This window comes from Hydra vulgaris, chromosome 11, assembly GCF_038396675.1.
Source record: "Hydra vulgaris chromosome 11, alternate assembly HydraT2T_AEP".
NCBI lineage: Eukaryota > Metazoa > Cnidaria > Hydrozoa > Anthoathecata > Hydridae > Hydra > Hydra vulgaris.
The window spans coordinates 37,232,464-37,251,389 of NC_088930.1; the positions used below are offsets into that span (position 1 = coordinate 37,232,464).

An 18,926-nucleotide genomic window follows, 5' to 3' on the forward strand; every position below is an offset into this window, starting at 1 on the left:
AAAGTTCTTTTTTTTTTTTGTCAAATTTGTCTTGCTTTGTAATTTTTGTTTAAAATTTTATTGTTTTAAAATTCAATTTTATCTTTATTATCTTTACAACTTATTTAAAAAATTAGGTCCTGTTTCATCGGCAGATTGGTGGACAGGTGGTACCCAAGTGGTTTCAGCTTCTTGGGATCGAACTGTAAAGCTTTGGGATGTCGAAAAAACGAATGTTATTCACACTCTCGAAGGTTTTAATAATATATGACATATTTTAGTTTTTTAACTTTCTTGAATAAATTTATTGATTAAAAATTTAATAAATTTGTTAAATAAAAATGCTGGTGATTTATTGTTGTGGTTGAAAATGCATTATAGGGCATGAACTCGAAATTACACATTTGTCGGTAAATTCTTTACAAAAGCTTATTGTCACTTCTTCGCAAGATACAACATTTCGTTTGTGGGACTTTCGATTGCCTAGTATGCATTCTGTTAATGTCTTTCAAGGGCATACAGAGTACGTACCATAATAGTAGCTATCGTTTTAAACATAGTTTAACATAATTTAACATAATTTAACATTTTTTGTTGTTGTTAAGTGATTTGCATTTACATTTAGCACTGTTACTTCAGCAGTGTTTACCAATAAAGCAGATCATGTAGTAAGTGGTAGCGATGATAGAACTGTCAAGGTAAGGTTACCTTAAAAGCTGGAAATTCAAAATATTTTAATTTACTTTTATACTCATCATATAAAACGATCAGAAATTTTTCTGAAGAAAAATAAAATAAATTGATTTTTTTTTTTTGCCATAATAAATTTTATTCATACATAGAAATGGCTACATAAACCCTCAGGTAATGTATGTACTGAATTTCCTAACATAGCTGTTACAGTATGGTGTCATCAGTGTCATTTCATGCTTAACTAGATCCCCATTTATATATATATATATATATATATATATATATATATATATATATATATATATATATATATATATATATATATATATATATATATATATATATACATACATATTCACACACAGGTACATATAGTTTGTACTTTTTTTTTTAATGTCAAGGTTTGGGATTTGAAAAATATGCGATCGCCAATAGCAACCATTCGTCTTGATTCAGCAGTCAATAGGTAATGATTTTTTTTATCAATCTTAAAGTGTTTTTTTTAGTTCTGAAAATCTTTTCATATACTATGGAAATTATTTTTTAACTAATTACATCATCTGATTTGTATAGGCATTTATTATCTATGTAGTATAATCTCTACAAAGATAAGTTTATAAGTTGAATACATATTTAATTTATTTCCAACAAATTTCCAACAAATTATTTTCCAACAATTCAGCCCAAATATGAAACACTATTCTATCAAAGACAGAAAAGAGATAATAACAGATAACAAATATGATTTAAATATATTATGAATTTAAAAATAAGTATAATATATTTACATATAAATAAATTTAATATATATATATAATATAGATATAGTTTTATATATTTAAACAATTAACATACAGGTTGCGTCAGCTATTTGAGAACATCGCGTAATGTCATCATTTCTTTATGTTACATTAATTTTTTACAGATAATTAAAAATGACAGATAATAAACTAACACAAGAAATGAAAAGACATGCTGTAATTGTAGCATTAAAGGCAGAGCGTAGCGATTTAAAAATTGCACAATTTCTTAAAGTCGCCTGATCTTTTGTTCTTAAAGTTGGCAAGGAGTTAGAAGAAAATGATGGTGATTGTAATCAAGCTTCTAAATGTAAAAAGCATGAGCAACGGTCAGACACGACTAGAGCACCTGAATTTATTCATCAAGTTCAGAATATCGTTGATGTGAGCCCCCAAAAGTCAATGAGGTCATTGCAAAAGACCTGGGTGTTTCAGAAGCCACAATTCGAAGGACTGTTCATGAAAATTTTCACTACAAATCTTATGTGATGAGGAGATGTCAGTTTATGTCCAAGACCACCAAAGCAAATTGTTTGATAAGGTCAAGAGGCTGTTAAACAAACTGAAACATCCTGCTGAGCAAGGCATGCTTTGGTTTTTTTTAGACTAGAAAAACTTTGATCAAGATCAAAAAATTAACAGAAGAAATGACAGATGACTGTGTGATGATCCTTGCAAAGTTCCAACAGTCATGCACACAAAGTTTTTCTGCAACAGTTATGGTTTTGGGGGTTGTTAGCAACAAAGGACATGTGATGCCACCACACTTCTTTCCGAAAGGACTAAGAGTCACTTCTGCTGCTTACATGGAAGTCTTGGGTACTGTCAATAAGCATCGGATCGATAGAGCAAGAAATGGAGGGCCTCGCATTTTTTAACAAGACTCTGCACCAGCACATAAGGTTCAAAACACTCAGGAATGGTTGGCCGACTATTTTTATGATCACATCACTCCAAACTTATGGCCTCCAAACTCTCCAGACCTGAATCCATTGGATTATTAAGTGTGGGGCGTTGTTGAGAGAAATGTTAATAAACATCCCCATAACATCAAAGATTCTCTTAAAGAATCCATTGTCTGAGTAATGGGCATCATAGATGAGGGGTATCTCAAGCATGCTTGCAGTTGGTTTAGATCTCGAATCGAAGCTGTTATTGAAGTAGAGGAGAATTTCATTGAATGAAATTATTAAACAATAGTTTATCTTATATTATTTATATAATTGATTTTGATTAAAAATATTTTCTGTTTGACTTTTTATCATTTATAAAAACTTAAAAATATGTTCTCAAATAGTTGACTGTATAATATGATAGTATGATATATAATGTGATAAAAAATAATACAATAAGAAAATAGTATTCCATACAAGAACAGATAAAGGGCTTTTAGGGATAGAGAATCAGGAGTAAGGTAGTGATGAACACAATAAAAATAGAGATAACCTTAGCAGATTTAGCTTATTTTTTATTTTAAAATGGGTTTGATATATGGTTTCCATGGTTATATGGTTTCCATGGTTATATGGTTTCCATGAAAGATAAGTAGTGAAAGATAATCCAAGAAAACAGATTTTCATGGCTACATGTTGTGTTTTTCAATTATTGGTTTTATAATTTTTAATTAATTAATTTAAATTATGCTTTTTTATTAGTTCTTGCTAATTTATAATATCATTGTAATTATTTATGTATAAATAGTATCATTTATAATTATTTTATATGTATATATGATATTATTTATAATTATTATATATGTGAACATGTTATAAATAAAATAAAGTAGATAATAAAAAATATTGTTACACTTAATGTTTGAAAATGAGAAATTTGAAGTTTTGTTTGATAAATTGTTACCTGGTAAGATTACCATAGATTTTGTTTGATAAATTGTTACCTAGTAAGATTACCATATATTTTAAAGTGGTGTTTGATAAGTTGTTACCTAGTAACCATAGATTTTAGATTTATGTATAATATGTAAAATTAAAATAATTGTATTTATTATTTTATATAAAAAATAATTGTATTTATTGTTTTATATTAAAAGATATGGATACGCCTACTTGGCATATCCTTATCTTTTAATATAAAACATTAAGTTTATTTAAATGTTTAAAACTTTAAAATTTTTGCAATCCATTATCAAATTTACTAATTACATTTTATTCAAATAATCTTTTTTTTTTTTAACTAAAATTAAATTTACCCAATTCAATGTTAACTAAGTTAAAGAAGTCTACAAACTATCTTGCTGAAAGCATTAAATTAAATAAACGTTAGCTTCAATGCACTAAACTCATTCTCTCTCATTTTTATCATCTTTCTACAATTTTTTTGAGCAAAGCAATTGACATTTGAGTTGCTTATAGGCAGTATAGGTAAATTGGACTAAACTATGTTCAAAAACATTTTAGGTACTTGATTGTGTAATATTGTAAAGTCTCACAAATGAACTAAAGCACCTCTCTGAAGAAAAGGAAAACCTACTGACAATATCTTAAACTCAATGCAAAACTATTAAATGTGCCATAAGAAGTAACCTTGATAATCTTTAAGCAATGAAGAAAGTTGTTTTTGCAATAGTTTTTCATTTACAGAAGTTGCTGATCAAATGTGCTCTATCTTTTATTTTGATCTTATTTTTGTATTTTCTGCTAGTTTTTTTTCGTATTCATCAAGATTTCAAATCATGATTTGTTCGAAAATTTCCTCAGCAATTTTTTTATTCATTGTTTTTTATGAAGTATTTTTTTACATTGTTTATGCACCTTTATTATTTTTTTTTTTTTTTTTTTTTTTTTTTTTTTGCAAAAACATTTTTATTTTATTAGTGATAACATATTTCCCACTTTTAAACTTTTTTTGTTCTTTTTTGTGGTCTATCACCACCTTAATGATGTAATTTAAACGTTTGATTTAAAATTCAGCTGCGTTGATTAAAACATAACAACTCTTGTTATTTTTTTATAGACGAGAATGCTCCCTTTTTTTTATAGACGAGAATGCTCCCTTTTTTTTATAGACGAGAATGCTCCCTTTTCTAAACAATGCCTAATAATGTTTACTGTAGTTTTCTAATTGTCTGTTGTCATTATAAAACTTTTAACAGCTTTTAACATTCTATCTAAAGTTTCATTAAAATTTTTGTAGTTATCATTCTGTATATTTATTAATATTACTTTAGTTGGATGGAAAGTGGATACAGAATATGGTTCTATGCTATCTTTCAGTTCTTTTAAATTGATTTTTGGGACTCGCATATATTTTTAACGTATTCTTTCACCTTTGTGTATCTACGTGTAGTTTTTGAATATATTTTTATCTGAAAACATAATTAGGCTTGTTGCCACAATCTTGGGATAAATTGTTGTATTAATGTTGCACACCATGATAAGTTAAGGATTATTCCAAAGCGATAATTAAATCTATTTCTACAGAATTAGGATTGCAAAAAGATGAGTCTAGTATTTTAGACATCTTTTAGCTTAGTAAAGTGCTTCTATATTTTTTTAACTGCAGTTATGCAATCAACTTTTATAAAATAAATAAAACAGCTGTACTACTTTACCATTTATGTATCTTTGCAAATCCAACTCTTAAATTAAACATAAATCAGCCATTCTTTGCAGAAGCAATCTACCTGATGCTTCATTTTAGGAAAGGTATTGTTATTATGTTTGCCAACTAAGGATTACAAAGGAATTTTATTGGAATTTTGCTTATAAAGTATCTACTTTATCTATGTTTATAATACAAGGAAACTTCTCTCAAACCACTTGCTTGAATATCATTTTTTACTGGCAAGGGTTTGTGAACAACTGAAGTTAAGTGTCATAAACCCTACATGTGTCAGTATAGAATGCAATTTTTTACAACTTGAAAAAAAATTATTTAACTAGTTGTTCAAAATAAATATTATTTATATAATTACAACACATTATTTCTATGCTTTTTAAAATCATTATAAATTTGAAAAAATTATGTTTATAACAAGTTACTTTTAAAATATACAATTTTAATATATTTATATTTGATATGTAATTTATATTATTGTTTTAAATTGGTCTAAAGTATCCCCTATGAGATGGTCACTTTGCACTGCCTAATAATTTTTTAAAAATTAGATTGATGCTTAAAGAAAAAAAATATCTGCTCTGAATATTGATTTAAGTAACACTATTTTAAAAGAGTACAATACTTTCTTTTCAATAAACTAAATTAAAAAAAGAGAGAAACCTAATTATATAAAAACCCTATGTTTATTCATATTCTGTACCAGTATTCAATTGTGGAACTAATAAAATTTCTTCTCCTCAAAATTTTAGAGGGGCTTATCCCTCCAATTATTTATCACACAAAAATGTTCATTTTTATCAAAAACTATTTTGCACATTTTATGATTTCAGGAAAATATTTGTTTTTACAATTTACAATTACAAATACATCAATCGTTTGTTAATTGGTTTCACCAAATCATAAAACAATCTTTTATCCAGAAGCTGTTTAATTGATGATTTTGTTTTATCATAATCATCACATGATTTTAAAATTTTTTTCCTATATGGTTGGATTGATTTCGAAGATCAACTTGGACTAGACTGGGTTTCAACATTTTGATTTGCAATTTACTTTTTTGAATTTAATTGCATATCAAGTAACTCTGAATGTGAATTTTTTATTTTTTGCCATTATGTCAAATATTAATTTAAAAAATTTAATTTTAACTAAACTTGTTAAAACTTTAAACTTCGCTAACTTTGGTTTCTTCAAAAATGAAGTTTTTGTCACTCAATTAGAAACATTGAAAGGTTATGTGAGATGTGTACTGGGGTTATGACTTTTTTTCAACCCCATGCTCCTGTACTGTAGTTTGATGAACTTTTATCTAAAAAGCATGAAATGAACTATTATTTGCATATCTTTTGAAAAAAGTTCACCTCGCTATTGAAAAATTGATTTTGACATAAGTAATACTATGTATTCAAATGTATTTAGAATGTCATAGTCATGTAATACAATAAATTTTCAATCCAACAATGACTCAGACCATCGACCTTGCTCTTGCTTGTTGCATAGAAGGAATAGAAGGTGCAATTTGTCTTTATTTTTGCATGACAAATACATTTCAATTCATTACTTTGATTGCATGCTCTGTGCATTGATTACTTCTGGGGATCTGTAATATGGAGAGCTCTCGCTTCCAGTGGTTTTTCAAAGAGCTTAATACCTTATTGTATTGATTCAGTACTTCAGCCAAGTTACTAAAGTTGTTTTCATTTTACAGTTGGTCTGTAAACTAATGGTCTCCTCAGCCATACGATATAAATTGACACTCTCTGCAGAACTGTCCTTGTTGAAGGAAATAAAATGAAGGCCAGGATTGCTAGTATAGCTCTGGAATTCTCATTGCTGTTGGGTAATTTCTGAAACCTAATAAATGGAAATTGTCCCTTTTCATCAAAAAATCGGAACACTCAAATGAGATGAAATAAAAATTTCATATCATCTCTCCAGCCTGATGTTTCGAGAATTACTTTTATTTCGTTATCAAACTGTGTTTTCAGTTGTTCATACTCCTTCAACAGTTGAGATACAAACTGATATTCGATGCTCAGCGATTGTTTTACTTCCGAGTGGTGTTTTACTTCCTGGTGGTATCTGCAACAATCATCTGTATTGAATTCCATATGTGAAAATCATCGAGTAAATTCCTTGATCAATAGTTTTTCCCCTGCCATCTACCAAGCTCAGGATATTCAATTTGATTTTTCTTCTTTTATTTTTAAGGACGATCACTTGATAATTAATTCCATTGATGTGCTTGCCATCAAAGTGTAAGGACCAACTTCCCATATGCAACTTTTCAATTATTTCATTTTTCAGCTTGATTGCCTCTTTGATTGTTGACTTGTGAATAGCTGATTGACATGAAATTGGGATATCAATGCCTTCACGAGTTGATTGCTTGCATATGTTAGCAGCTTTGTTTGTGGATACTCTTGTGTAGGTCACCAAGTTGACTGCAATTTTGCTTTTATGATGTTTTCTGCTTGGTATAGGAGTAGTCTCACATTCTTCTTCATCATTTTCATATTCACTGTCGTCAGCCTCAGTCAGAATCACTAAAACCAGGATAGTAAGATGATAAGTTGAATGACCTATTAGAAAGTTTTTGTCTTTTAGAGGGATGGATTGTTTCTTTACTGGCTGCTTGGCCTGTAGAGTAACCCACTGTTCCTTTGCTTTCCACTTGGAGATTGTACATTTGTTTGTCCTCGGAAGATAACCATGTTCCATCCACTTTAAAAATATCAAAAATTTCATCAAGAGTTTTGTAGCTTCCCCGCTTGACACATTCATCATAACATTTCAGTATTTTAGCAAGCTTTGCTCGTATACTTGATCAGATACATTAGAAAAATTCCTTTCTTCCTTTGATTTTTGGTCCAAGAAAATGGTAGCGTCCGAAAATTTGCTTTAGGAGAGGCATTTTGCACTTTTCTTTCAGTCAATATGCTTCCAAAGGGACCATTCTTCTTTTATAAGAGTCTTTAAATTTTACCAGATTATTGGTCCAGACATCCTTGTTCTTCTGAATGCGAAGCTTGTGTGTCACTATGTGTTGCTTCTGTAATAACTATAAAATTAGATAAGCAGCTATATATGCAGTCAAAATTGTTCTAGAATATTCTAAATTGTTCCAGAATGTTCTAAATTGTTCTAGGATATTCTAAATTGTTCTAGAATATTCTTAATTATTCCAAAATGTTCTAAATTGTTCCAGAATGTTCTAAATTGTTCTAGAATATTCTAAATTGTTTTAGAATATTCTCAATTGTTGCAGAATGTTCTAAAGTCGTCAAAAATATTCTGGAATTTTCTAAAATGTTCTAAAGTTCTAAACACTTCTAATCTATACAAGTTTTAAATGATTTTCTGCAAAGCCACATGTATTAGTAGTAGCAGTAACAAGATTAAATAAATGACGAATCGTAATTTTAATTGCAGGGTGACCTTTTTTTACAACCTAGAGGAATTGAACATGTTTTCAATGTTTTCTAATAAAAGTTCATCGATTTATGACGCAGGAATTTTTTATTTTTTTTAAAAAGTTAAAAAGTCATAACCCTAATGTGTACTGTTGCGAGGCAAACATACAAGTTCAGTGTTTTTTGAAAAATAGAAAATTGAAAAAACATTAAGGTAAGCAGGTTGTCAGCAATGTATCTTCTAATGTGATTAGATATCTACCAACCAGATTAAGTACTTTGGGAGCAACAGTTTTTTCTTAGACCTTTTATCATCCATGTATTCCACATTTGAGTGGCAGCATTTCACTGGCTGCACTGCCACACATCAATAAGGAAGTGCTTGACTTAACTCCATGGCGACATCACTTTTCGTTTTCCAGAACCATTAGTTAAGTTAGGTTCGTCCTTCATGGTTCAAAGTGCCCTTTTTGGTCAAAACATAACACCCTAACTACTTTCAACACCACGTTTATAAATAATAATTTAATGTATAATTTTTTTTTTTTGCATATTTATATACAGATAATTTATGCGCATAAAAAAACTATTTTTAATTGAGAAAAAATCAAGTAAAAATAAATGGCTTTCAAAAATATTTTTAAAACAATACTTTAAATGGCAGCATCATTAAAAATTTATTCTAAAGATTGAAAATAATGGTCCTGCTAAAAAATTCAAGCAATTTTTTAAATCATTATTGTTATTAAGAGAACTGCTGTAAAAACGACGAAAAATTTTTAAAATCAATGCAAAGTAACCTCTGCAGAAGTAAACTAGCCCTGTTTGAAGGATTTTAACTTTTGACTTTTTATAGCAAACCATAATAACTTTAATAGCAAACCATGTTAAATAATGGTTTATTTCGATGTTTCTGCAAAAACATTTTATAAAGATATATTAAAGAGTTTTTTTTCCTGTAAAATGAGTTAGTCTAAAGAAGAAATTCAACGGTTATCTCGTTGTTAGTCTACTTAGTAATGTGAAAAATAGATAATACGCCCAAATTTTTTTTGTTCTGAGAAAAATAGATGGTACGCCGAAGTTTTTTAAGTGGTATTATGTTATCGGCTGAGAAATCTATGTTTTCTGATTATTTTTTTTTTGATTACGTAAGCTTACTAATTTGTATCTTAGGTTATCTTTGTCACCAAACCAAAGTGTTATTGCCATACCTCATGATAATCGTCACGTTCGTTTATACGATTTATCCGGCAATCGTTTATCGCGTTTACCACGCCAACAACGTCAAGTAACATTTTTAAATTGATTGATTATTTTTGTGATTTTTTAGAATGTTAAATGTTCTTGATTTTCGATTTTAAATTGAACTCTTTTTAATTTATTGTTTTTTGAATATTACTTTTTATTTTTATTATAATAGTAATATATTATTATATTCTCTAATTATTTAAGTTTTAAATTGAACATTTCAGGGACATGAACGTATTGTTTGTTCGACATGTTGGCTTGACGATACAAGCACAAAATCGGTACAATTAATGACAGCAGGTTTTGATAAGCAACTCATTGGCTGGAATATAATTATGTAATATAAATTGTTGTTTTGTATTTATGGAAAACTACAAATTTAAAAACTCAAAATTATATCAACTTGGTAAGGATAAAAAAGAAAAATGCTAGAAGTAAATTTATATATAATCGATTATATTTTTTGACTAAATATTCAACTTGGACTACTTAGTGTGGCATTTTTTTTTAACTTCCATCGGTTATCAAAATTTATACGCGCGTTGTTATGACTGTTTTTCGTTTTTGCATCATTTAATAACGCAATAAAGAGAAAGCAATTTTCCTCTATTCAGAATGTGTACAAAGTTAAACGTTTAATCGTTTTATAATTATTATTAATTGATTTAGTTCTTTTTTTTTTTGCTAATTTTATTGCAAATTTATCACTTGTAAATATGCTTTTTTCCTTTTGTTTTATTATTTTATCATCATATAAATAAATTTGATTAAAAGTTAAAACAATTTTTTTTTTGATAAATAGTTTTTGTTAACCTAATTTCTTTTCTATATATATATTTTCATTACTTCTGGGAAGTTATTTATAGCAATGTTGATGTGCAAAAGAATTTAGAGTATTTAAACAAACAAGATGTTTCCGTTAAATATCTGGTCTGCAAGATAAACGATTAAATTGTTTTTAAAAAAATACAAAAAATTTTACTGTGGACTGCAAGCAATCTTTTAAAATGTAGTTAAATTTATTTAAAATGCAGCCTATCAAGATTTTATGTTATATAATATAATTGCGGTATATTATAGAATCCTAACTTTAGCTTTAATTTCCAGACCGCTTAAATCTCAAGTTCTTGAATGCTATTTTTAAGTAAAGACATTACTCGGTCCTGGAATTATTTTAACTATTGCAAAGATATTTAGACAATTGAATATTCCTCAATGAAATAGAAAAAAAAGAGCTATTACTACCAGCATATATTTTTTTGGTTTAAGGGAGAATGGGGTATTGGCGAACACCTCATCGGGAATGCGAAGTATAGGCAACAGTTATCCAAAAATGATCATATTTATTGCTTATCAATTATTATAACTAATCAGTCATAAACCCTCAAAAGCAATTTTTATAAATCTTATCATTAAATAAAAATTTATGGCAAAAAAAAAACCATTGGTGTTCGGAATTACCCTAAATACTAATTTCAAACACACCGGAGGGCAATCACAAACACGGTTGTGCAATAACAAATACAATGCTAATTGTAATAGCTAAGTGCAAAAAATATACTATGCAACAACAACAAAAAAAAGGATTGGTTTTATAGAAGCTTCAACAGAGTGTTGAGTCAAAAAAAAGTTGCATAAAATTATCAGAAAAAGTTAAAAACAAATTATAGTGAACAACAATCGCAGCTTCATTACACTACTGGAAATGAGCATGGGATCCCCTCTCAGCAAGTAAAAAGAAATTGTCAAATTTATTTTTCTATAGTGTTGTTTTGACCATGTTCAGAGTTACCTCGTTTGCAATTACTCCACTCTCCCCTACTTTTACTTATAAAGAGGAAAACGTTATGACTTTTGGTGAAAAAAATATGTTTTTTAAGAAATTTATTGACTTTAAAATATTATCAAAGTTCTTTTTTTAACTTTTATTCGAAACAAACCGATTGAGCTAAACCTAGAACTTAAAAAAAACAAGTTTAAAAGACTTTATAAAATTCTTAAACTTTGTATAAACAAAAAAAAAATTCCATGAAATCATTTTAAAATTAAAGCAGAAGAAGTTGTATTAAATGAAAACAAATTTACATTTAATAATTTACATAAATTACAAATTTGCCACGACGACTCTCTAAATATACTTTTTTTTTCAATTATAAGTTATAACAATTTTGTGAAATTCAATTTTTTAGCTACTTATGTATATTTTTTCAAATATTTAAAAAGATTAAACTTTTGCAAAGTCCTATGTGTTCACAGTTTTTTTTCTATTTAAGAAAAAATACTTTGTGCTGAAAGTCATTTAAATATTATTCTATATTAGTCATTTAAATATTATTTTTCACAAAAAAAAGCCGAGCTAATTCATATTAAGTATAATTGTTGCTTTTTCCTAAATAATAAGCTTCCCATTGATCAAATCAACTCCTCTCCTAAATTTCCTTATTTTTTCATATATATATTTTTATTAACCAATTTTTAAGTTTTGACTTATATATTTAAACCAATTACTGTTTCCTTTATAAATTTTTAGTCCATTCATGAACCATTCATTCATTCATGGACCATTCATTCATTTATGGACCATTCATTCACACCAAAAAATGGCTATAGTTACGTTAGTTTCAAGACCAAAATTTCAAAAAATACAAAATAAAAAACTTCCGTTTTAGTTTAGGTTGTAGATCAATCCTAATAAAATAACTTGGTAAAATTTTTAGGTCAAACTGTCAACAAAACTTTAACCATCATTAAAATAAATATTTGATGAACAAACACCAATTTTAATTACTTTTTGACTGTAATTTGACTTTTAGGGCATCGAGACCAAATTATTGTATTGAATGGCTCATTGACATTCTGGGTGATTTCATGCAAGCATTTAATCAATAGAATTTAATTTAAAATATCTCTAATAACAGCCGGCAATGACAATTTGAACAAAGCTCAAGGATTTGTAATGTTAGCAGTTATGTTATAATTAAATGTATTTTCTATATTAAAAAAATTCTTTTGCATATCTTTAATCGTTTGTTTAAACAAGAAATCTTTCCAAAAAAAACTTAAAATTGCAAGGGCAATACCAGTTTTTAAATCTGGAGATGATACTAATATTTCTAACTTTAGAGTTCCCTTAAGGTGTTTTTATAGATCTTAGCAAGAGGTTCGACACTGTTGATTATTTTAATTAAAAAATTAGAAAACTACGGAGTCAAAACTATAAACATAGCTTGGTTCAAATGCTACTTATCTAATAGAAAACAATATATTTCATTTGGCAATGAAAAAACTAACAATATGACAATTACTTGCGGCGTTCCTCAAGGATCTATATTAGGACCACTTTTATTTTTAATCTATATAAATGATTTAAGCAAAGCCTCCATAATTCTAGATTCTATCTTATTTGCTGATAATACAAATTTATTATATTCTCATAGTGATACAACAACATTATTTAAGACGGTCAATAATGAACTTTTAAAACTAACCGAATGATTAAATATGAATAAACTTTCGTTTAATTTAACTAAAACTAAGTATACTATTTTTCATCGCCTGCATAAAAAAAGATAAAATCTCTCTTGCACTTCTAAAACTTATTAAAAGAGAATATTCAATGAAATTTCTACGTGTAATTCAAGATGAAAAAATAAATTGGAAAGACCACCTAAACATCATTGAAAATAAAATTTCTAAAAATATCGGAAAATGAAATTTCTAAAAATTTCTAAATATTACTCTATATATAAAACTATATTTAGATCAATCATGTTTGAAATACATATGAAGACCTGAGATGAAGAACGTCCTAAGTCAAAAAATAAATATTTTTCAGGAAATTAAAAAAACAAAAAATAATTTATTTTTTTAAGTTATTCAAAAAAATATACAAATGGAAATTACTTATTTAAATTAAGTAAGTCTAGAGAGATAAAAGATAAGTATTTTTAGAGGATAAACCATTGAAGCTTGTTCAATGAAGGCTAATAAACAACGCGGTACTTAGGACGTTCTTGATCTCGTATGTCAAGGGGGAACGAAAAATAAGAAATAAATGTCTACAAAACATATTAATCAGCTCAATAGCAATCTAACATAAAGTAGAATAAAAAAAGAAAAGCTGGATATTAAGACAATATCAGCTAAGAAACTATTGTTCAAAATGTTTAGGCCATCAAAATATTTATTCATCCAACTCAATAATCTTATCATCGGAGTAATTACCTTCACTATTTTGGATGGAAAGTAACGACTGATAAAACGATTTAGCCTCATCAATAATAAACTTGTTTAGTTTTTGCAAATCTTTGAACTTGGCAGATTTAATTGGCAAACTGACAGTGTACATCGAGACGGTTGGCAATGAGGGATTGACATTAGGTTTTTCAATAACAAAACATTTAAAAAAAGAACTCTCCGTGTCCAATTAAACTGCAACCATATCTTTGTGCAAATTGGAATATTCAAAAATAAAAAACTACTCACTGCGAATTTTTCTTTATTAGCCATAATCGTCTTCTTAAAGAATGGTTGAAAATGACTTTGATAATCCTTAATATCAGCGCCAGAAATTCTGGCAACAGGAAATTTTTGGGAGACCACGTCCATCCATTGCGAAGGGAGTTCAACTGTTTCTAATCTCCGTTTCATATCTTCAATGATAGAAAAATGCCGATCGCAGGGCAGAAAACTGTGCCCACGAATTGGGAAATAATGCACAATTCGTTGAAAGCGCCCTAACTTTACCAAAGTATACAAAAACTGAACCATGGTTATATTGCGATTTTGTCCAGAGCAAGTGTCGCTAAACAAGAAAACCGTATTTATAGAATCAGGAAGCTTTGAAAAATAATCATTCAAGCAACTAAGACTATCATTAACGCCTCTCTTAGCAACATTTTCTGGCCACATATACATGGTGGATTTTTGAAAGGTGTTGGTTAACTAAGTAACAGCAAAGGTATAACTCCAAAGTTGACGGGAATAAAATATATCGTTGACAAGTAAATGCAGAACTGGAATATTTTGTGCAAAGTCAAAAGTTATAGCAACAATATTGTCGCCTAATGATGAATTATCTTTACATTCTCTCATGCGAGAATTAAATCGGTTGGCTTTCCGCTTGTGAACAAGAAGACTGAGTTTTGCATTGTTTCAAAGTGCCACATTCTTTTCATTAGCAATGCTGACTTTTAGCTCAGAACACCGACTGCATACATCCGTCTGTGGTCTACCAAAACCGTAATTAAAATGTTTTTTAAAATAGTCCCAGTAAAAATGATATTTTATGCGCGCATTTATCTTTTCAATATCATTACCATCTTTAACTAGCACAAAAGCATCTGGTTCAAAAGATTCGAGGTACAAGGTGTACATCTTTCTGATGTTTAGCTCGCAAAATAAATAACGTCTTTTACTTTTGTTACTGTAATGAACTACTTTATATGGAAACAAAGATATGTGGGAATGAACATTTGCCACAGAATTTGGTGGCACTTTTCGCTGATTTCCATGCCGTCCCCTGCCATCTTTAGGAACTAATAGGTGCCAAATTATACATTCTTTTAACACGACGTTCTGTTACTCCATGCAAGGCAATAAAAGCAGAGCGACAAACATCTCCTTCCTTATTTCCACATTTAACAGTATACTTGTAACTTGTAGCCCGCTTGACACTCGTATTGCCTATTCTAGGTCGCCTTCGCTTTATTTCAGCAGGTTTTATAAGCGCAATTAGATAATTATCCTGTCCATTTTTTTCACCTATGGTATTAAAAGATGTTAAAATAGCTTTCTTCTCCTTATTGCTGATTTTAGAAAAGCACATATGTTGGCAACGGCAGTCAAACCCTGTAGTCCTCATTGGTACCAAACTTTTATTCCAAGAAATAAATTCCTTACCTTCTGCTTTAGCACGTTTGATTACATTGCGTTTCCACAACGGTTCATTCCTTGTCCGTTTTCCAGTAACAGCAGACACACTACTATTAGAATCACTACTTTTAATATCCATTTTCATTAACTAAAAACAATGACGCTGCAAAAATAATGGTATTAAAAAGCTGTTGTTTATAAAGTCTATGAGAAAAATAATAATTAATTTTAAGAGCCATTTTCTGATAAAATCAGGCAAAAGTACTGTCGGCTCAAAAGTGATATCTTTTAATCGTGCTCACTTTTATATACAGTATTGCTAATAGGGTAAAAAAGAAGCCTGTAAATTTTTTTTTGTTAAATATTTCTAGTTCCTAAGTTATGGTCGGTCAAACTTTTGCCCTTTTAATACTTGGAAAGTCACTTTTGGGGTTTTATGATTTTTAAACTAAGATTAAAAGCAATGAGACCACTGCACCCTAAGTTTCTTTTCATATTATGGAAGTATAGGTAGAACTTTAAAAAAATCAAAATTAAAAAATCAAACAACCTGAGGACAACCCTTCCTTTGTCTAAAAATCATAAGCTGAAATTACACAGTTTTGAATTTCGGGTCTACTATAAATGCATTTATCTCGGAGCGTAAAAAGTGCCCGCGACTTATCTTACTCTTTTTTTAAAGAGTATCTTATTGTTATTTAAATGGTCTAAAGAAACTGAGAGGATTTGTTTACAAAAAAACTTATGAGTCATTAAAGTGTCAAAAAATGTTTAAATTAGCTCTCAAATATCAGCCATTATGAGAAATGAGAAAGGTCCCAAGATTGAAGATACAGATTTTATATTACTCCATATTACAATTTTTTTAATGCGAAAAAAAAACTTAGGGGGTAATATTTCATTGTTAAAATAACTCCACCACAAAAAGTTAAATTTTTTATATATTTAAAAAAAAAAACCGAATGTAGCAGCAGAATTAATCAATATATTATATGATGTCCTTATCTTATTTTGTCATTGTTTGCGTCATAAATCAGTTTTACATATCCTATATCTTTGATTTTAATGCATTGTTGCTTGAAATGCCTTTTGGGCTTTTTCAAATTGATCATCTATAAGCTAAAGGTGGTAGAATTCCACAAATCATTTAACTGTCTTTGTACTTTATGACATCAGGAAAAGCTGGCCATTTAAAAAGTTTCTTGAGTTTATATAATATATCTTTTTGTCTCATACTATACCGGAAGGTACTGCGTGTAGGTAAAGCCCAACCTTTAACATATTTGCTAATGTCAGAACATTCTTCTTTAAATACCTCCTGTTGTGAGTTTGGTTTATAACTATGTAAGTTTTACTGAACTTGCATTTTCATTATGAAACTCTGTCTCACGTTATCCATTCCTAATTTGAAGTGCTGATAATGTGTCTTCCCGACATCATGTGTTCTTCTAGTTCTTATGATGTATGGAATGATCCACTACAAATTTACTCAAAGCAAAAGTGAAACAAATTAAGTGATCTATCTTTGCGAAACTTTTCCTTCATATTTTTTTGTTGGTTAAATTACTCAAAGCAAATATTGGGCAGTGGGAGGTAGAATTAGGGTAGGTCGCACTGCAGTTAAACTGGAAATTAGTTTTGTAATATCATTTGCTGCTTTCAAATAAATTACACAACTCTCTATTCTGGTACTTCAAAAATAAATATTGCAACATAGAGAAACCATTCATAGCTGCAGCAGTAATATCAGCCAGTCCCGCTAAATATTTTCGTTGAGATGGTTTAATAACATGAAGTATTCGCCACAAACTGCTTTCCGATAATGGAGAGTAGTTCTCACTTCTGCAAACTTCATTATAAAATGCAATTGTATGACTCATTTTAGCTGTCAATACTGCACGAGATATTTTATATACGTCATTTGAGTCAAATTTAATTTTTGTGACTCCATATGCAACATCTTGAAGAAGGTTGCTGTTAAATATAAAATCGAGAAAATGTTCAGCTTTTTTCTGGTCTAGTCGATTTCGCGTAATTTCTTTTTCGACAGGAATAGTTATACCTAAGTTAGCATTCTTCATTTTTCGTGCCTGGTCTATCTTGTATTTGGAGCACCCAAAAACTTTCATAAGTAACTTCTTAGTAAATTTTTCATGTTCAATTAAACACAGAGCAAAATTTTTACCCATAGAGTCACTTTCTTCATAAATTTTAACAAATTTTTTTAGATCATCAGGTACTGCATCATTGTCTGAAGTTTCCAAAGATCTATTTAAAACAATTGAGATAAAGTCTTCACTCTGATCTGGGGTAACAGCTTCAGCGAATCTCTTTGCAAGCTGTACCTTGGCTCTTTCAAATTTTCAGCTATCATTTTATTCTTTATCTGAAATGAAATACGCTGATGTGGAGTGCTTCTGATAGGTTGTTACCAGTAGATGCAGCACCTTGTAAAATTTCTTCAGGCTCAAAATCAAAATCAGTTGTGTCCTCAACTAACTCTTCGTTAGTGGTAGTACTTGTTTTTGTTTGAATAAGAATGCGCTCTGACTTAAGGTGATTTTGACAAAATACGGAACCTACAGGAACATTTTTGTTGTAATGTTTTGAAACATTTGTTGACATATTTATTGAAACACTTCTTACAGCTGGTGATTTTACCAACACTTAGTTCGTGCATTGGATGACAGCATCTTCTTGGAGGAACCCAGCCAATACCTTAAATTTTAACAAAAATCAAAATTTGAAATATTTATTTTAAAGGTTTAGTAATTAAATTTTGTTGTTGTTGAAATACGGTTGTAAACAAATTCTTACCAAAGTTAAATCTATGGTAAGGACATATACAGTCGTTATCAGAAAGTGATATGCACCCTCCGTTTTTTATAAGAGACTTTTCCAAAGTCAGATCTTGTATCTTGAATAACCTTTTTTTCATTGAAACGAGGATATGGTCCACACTTGACATCATTAACTTTGCAAACATTTTCAACAACAACCTCTTGCTCTGACATACTTTTTGCAACTAAGTGTTTTTTTTTAAATTGCATTTAGCATAAAATGCTCATTCTCGTTTATGAATAATTCAGAAGTAAATGTTCAATAAACATCAAGTTAGAAATGTTTACTGGAAAAAATTTTTTTCAAGTCTACAATCGTATAAATGAAAAAAACAAATTGGAAAAAAACTTTTTTCAAGTCCACAATCGTATAAATGAAAAAGAAAAAAAAAACAGATTTAGCATCATTTTGACGTAAAGTTATTTCAACAATGTAATATTACCCCCTAAGTTTTTTTTTTGCATTAAAAAAATTGTAATAAGGAGTAATAGAAAAT

The 18,926-nt window shown here is 28.9% G+C and overlaps 1 protein-coding gene across 1 annotated transcript in view; it reads left to right on the forward strand.

Annotated features, from left to right (window-relative positions):
- LOC100211474 (WD repeat-containing protein 37) overlaps nt 1-10,495 on the forward strand; it is a 28,685-nt gene extending 18,190 nt beyond the window's left edge. The window contains exons 11-16 of the mRNA XM_065810970.1: nt 117-233; nt 361-502; nt 605-677; nt 1,074-1,138; nt 9,641-9,755; nt 9,940-10,495. Of these exons, the coding sequence (XP_065667042.1) occupies nt 117-233; nt 361-502; nt 605-677; nt 1,074-1,138; nt 9,641-9,755; nt 9,940-10,056 (629 nt within the window). The 3' untranslated portion in view covers nt 10,057-10,495. The remainder of the gene's footprint in view (nt 1-116; nt 234-360; nt 503-604; nt 678-1,073; nt 1,139-9,640; nt 9,756-9,939) is intronic.
- Nucleotides 10,496-18,926: the final 8,431 nt, after the last annotated feature.